Source organism: Brassica oleracea, chromosome C3, assembly GCF_000695525.1.
Source record: "Brassica oleracea var. oleracea cultivar TO1000 chromosome C3, BOL, whole genome shotgun sequence".
NCBI lineage: Eukaryota > Viridiplantae > Streptophyta > Magnoliopsida > Brassicales > Brassicaceae > Brassica > Brassica oleracea.
Window position 1 is genome coordinate 38,957,275 of NC_027750.1, and position 3,599 is coordinate 38,960,873.

At 37.6% G+C, this 3,599-nt stretch overlaps 1 protein-coding gene across 1 annotated transcript; it reads right to left on the reverse strand.

Annotated features, from left to right (window-relative positions):
- Positions 1 to 1,556: 1,556 nt before the first annotated feature.
- LOC106335332 (COMPASS-like H3K4 histone methylase component WDR5A) lies at positions 1,557 to 2,991 on the reverse strand. The gene is made up of 2 exons (XM_013773830.1): positions 2,239 to 2,991; positions 1,557 to 1,992 (listed from the first exon to the last, which is right to left on the reverse strand). The coding sequence occupies exons 1-2, from the start codon at positions 2,890 to 2,892 to the stop codon at positions 1,708 to 1,710; spliced, it is 939 nt and encodes a 312-aa protein (XP_013629284.1). The 5' UTR covers positions 2,893 to 2,991; the 3' UTR covers positions 1,557 to 1,707.
- Between the last annotated feature and the right edge of the window lie 608 nt (positions 2,992 to 3,599).

Below are 3,599 nucleotides of genomic sequence, written 5' to 3' on the forward strand. Positions count from 1 at the left end.
AAACGATTTTGTTAACGAAAGGTTTACGGCATTAACGGTTTAAAGTTGAAGGTTTTAAAACATAAAAATTTAGTTGGGGGTGTTTCATCCGATTTGAAAATAGTTGGAGGTGTAAATTACTAATAACCCTTTCAAAATGGATAAAACAAACATAAAAACCACTGCATCTAACCAAAATTTCCAAGCAGTGAGGCTTTAACATACTGTGGTAACTGAATGTTAACTATAAAACTCTGAATACTCTGGAGTTCACTGTTATAGGTAGTTTTGAACCCCATGACTTCACCACAATATCTAATATGAAACTGTGAATAAGTAAAATATTCCATCGTCAAACCAATGAATTTAATCTAACCAATATGGAGTGAAACTGTGAATAACTAAAACATTCCCATCATCAAACCTATGCATAAAATTCATACAATATGGAGGAAAAGTTTAAAAACTGACCTGGAAAGTAGGTGTTTGTGTTGGCGAGTAACATCATCTCATCATAACTGCCTTCAACTCAGAAAGAAGCAGTTGAGGATTTGCCATGATTGTAACCTTCCTTGCAGATTCTTAGGTATAATTGAACACTGCGAGACGACAAGATGCACAAAGGCGGAGATGGTAAATAGCTATGAGATTCAGGTGTACTCTGCATCCCTATTTATAGTATTAGTCTAGAAATTGGGACTAACAGAGGAGTTCTGTGAGACTAATTAATGAATACTTAGTTGAGATCCATGATTGAAGAACATAATGGTGTTAAATAACCGAGAAGCAGTTCCGAATGGGGGATTCGTAAAGCTTGACAGAGAAAATGTAGATGAGAAGACAATGAAGGCCATAGGTTAAAGAAGGAGGTTCTGAACATATTTGGAGGTTGAGACGTTACTGTGAGTTCATTGTCGATTTAGTTTTCTGGAAAAATTGACTGTGAGCTACAAAGGTCGTCGAAGGCAAGAAACCCCCAAGTTCCAATGGACTTGACAAAATGATGTATAAAAGCCCAAACGAAAGTTCAATCTGAACAGCAAAACGTACACTCAGCCAAGGATAAGTTTACAAAGACATCAATAGTTAAAAATTTTAGCTGCCACGTGTCCAAAAACGCCTACAGGTGAGTGATGACGTGGCAGCCTATAGGGAGAGAATAAACAACTTTATTATTATAGATATCATTCATCTACTACGCATCAAAGCGAATGTTTGACATTTTAAAAAATAATGGATGTTTGACATTTAAAAAAATAATATTTGTAATTCAATTTGTTTTTCTACGAATAGTTTGTTTTACTATTTGATTTGCCTCAAAAATTTACAGCTATCCGATATTTTCGAATCGAATCAAATCAAGATGAAGAACAAATCAAATTTAACGGGTAATATATTCTCAGCCTAACCAAAACAACTACCATACATTATCTACGTATAGTACTCTAGCCATAAGCTCGTACGAACAGTTATTATCCTTGAAATAATTTTAGAAACTAATAACATTCGTGGGAGCAAAAAGAAACTAGACAAACAGATTGATAAATAAAATGAATTGAAAAGGGAAACCCAGTAACTAAGAAGATCTGTGCTCACTTTCCAAATAAATTTGCTTTGCCATAAGACAAACCTAAATAGTCGAGAGTAGAATCATTCTAACAAGGCTCAACTAAGAAAGTGAGCACTACATGATTACAACATGAAGGGAAGGTGCATTTACATGAATCATTAATTCTCCTGTGCCCAAATTCTTATAGACTTGTCGAGCGAGCCTGATGCGATCAAGTTCTCTGTGGGGTGGCAAGCCACGCTCATGACAGGCTCAGTATGACCCTCAAGTTTCTGAAGCAATTTCCTGGAGTTCAGCTCCCACATGTATACACAATTGTCCTCGGATCCACTGACTATTCGCTTTCCATTTGTGACGGAGAACGCAGAGGAGACGGAGTACTGAGAGTTGGCGTGGCCAGTGTATGTTTTGATGTATTTAGCAGAAGAAATGTTCCACAACCTCTGCAAAATTTGAGAACACGGTGGAGAGATCAGTGCGTTGATAACGAATCATGAGGATTTACATCTTCTATTGATGCAAACAAAAATCAAATACCAAAACATGTATCTCCCAAACTTAAGACTCTTTAAAGCTAGCAGAGAGATAAGCTTACCAACGAAAAAAAACAATGTTGCAAACTTAGTTTTGGATGAAACACAAAGCCTGCCTAATATGCTTTGCAGGATATCACTCAGGATGGGACTCACCAGGGTGTTATCGAGAGTGCCAACGAGGATGAACTTGCCGTTGGGAGAGAACCTAACGAAGGAAACAGGAGGATTCTCATCGTCCATCAGCGTTTTCACACAATGCCCCGTCCCTGAATCCCATATCCGGCACAACCCATCGTAGCTACTCGAAACGATAAGAGACCCGTCGCGATTGAAATCCACGGCGGTGACTGGATCGGAATGCGCCGGAAGAACTTTCAGGCACTTTCCGGTCGTTACATCCCAGATCCGAACAGTTTCGTCGAAGGAGCCGGATGCAATCATGTTTGACTGTGGGTTGAAGTTGACGCAGAAGACGTAGTTAGTGTGCCCGTGAAGCGTTTTGATCAGTGAACCAGTCTCTACGTCCCACAGCTTTAGGGTTTTGTCATCGGAAGCTGAGGCGATGAACCTCGCGTCTGTCGAGAAGGCCACGTCGGAGATGCCGGAGTCGTGGCCCGTGAAGACTTGTGCGGGCTCGGCGATGGGATCTCCCTTGAGGTTGATGGCGTAAGTGCGGATCGTCTGGTCCCCGGAGGCCGAAGCCAGGAGGCGGCCATCGGAGGAGAATTTAACGGAGGATAGGGCGTGACCGTGGGAATTTAGGGTTTGGGAGTGAACGTACGGGATGTAAGCTGCTTCTTCTGCCATGGCTATTGGAAATCGAAATCTCTGTTAGGGTTTTGGAAAAGGGGCTCCCAAAGGAAAGAGACGACCAATTCAAATAAAATATGGGGGGGGTGTTTTCAAAGTAAAGGGGTGTAATTTAAAAGTAATTATACTATTGGGGATCTTTTGAGTTCTCGTAAATTTGAGTAGTACTCAGTGTTGAAATCCCCTATATATACAACTTTATTTCTGTAACCACGTGTCATAACTACGTAAAACTTTATTTTTGTAACCATTTGTCATCACTAGGTTGATTCTTATAATCCTTAGAGAAATATGTTGGTCCATCTAATTATATTATAAGCTTTTTATTAAACTAACTATAAATTCCGTATTATTATTTTTCTATTATTTCCTTAAATAAAAGTTATAGTTTGCCTAATATAACTAAAGTATATATGACAATGAATAATTTTGAATAATAAAAATTTGATAAAAGTTGATGTATCTTCTATCATATTTGTTTAATTTTAAACTATTAAATAAATTAAACAACCACATTAACCATATAATAAAAATTTAATTTTTTCTGTATATGTTATATTTTGAATTTTTAAAAACGACTATAAATTACTAACACTGTTAAAGTCCCATATTCAAATTTTGTGATCCATGGTTTAAACTTTTGTTATGACAAGATACAGATGATTACAAAATCATATAAATAAAAAGTCTAATTTAATTAATTC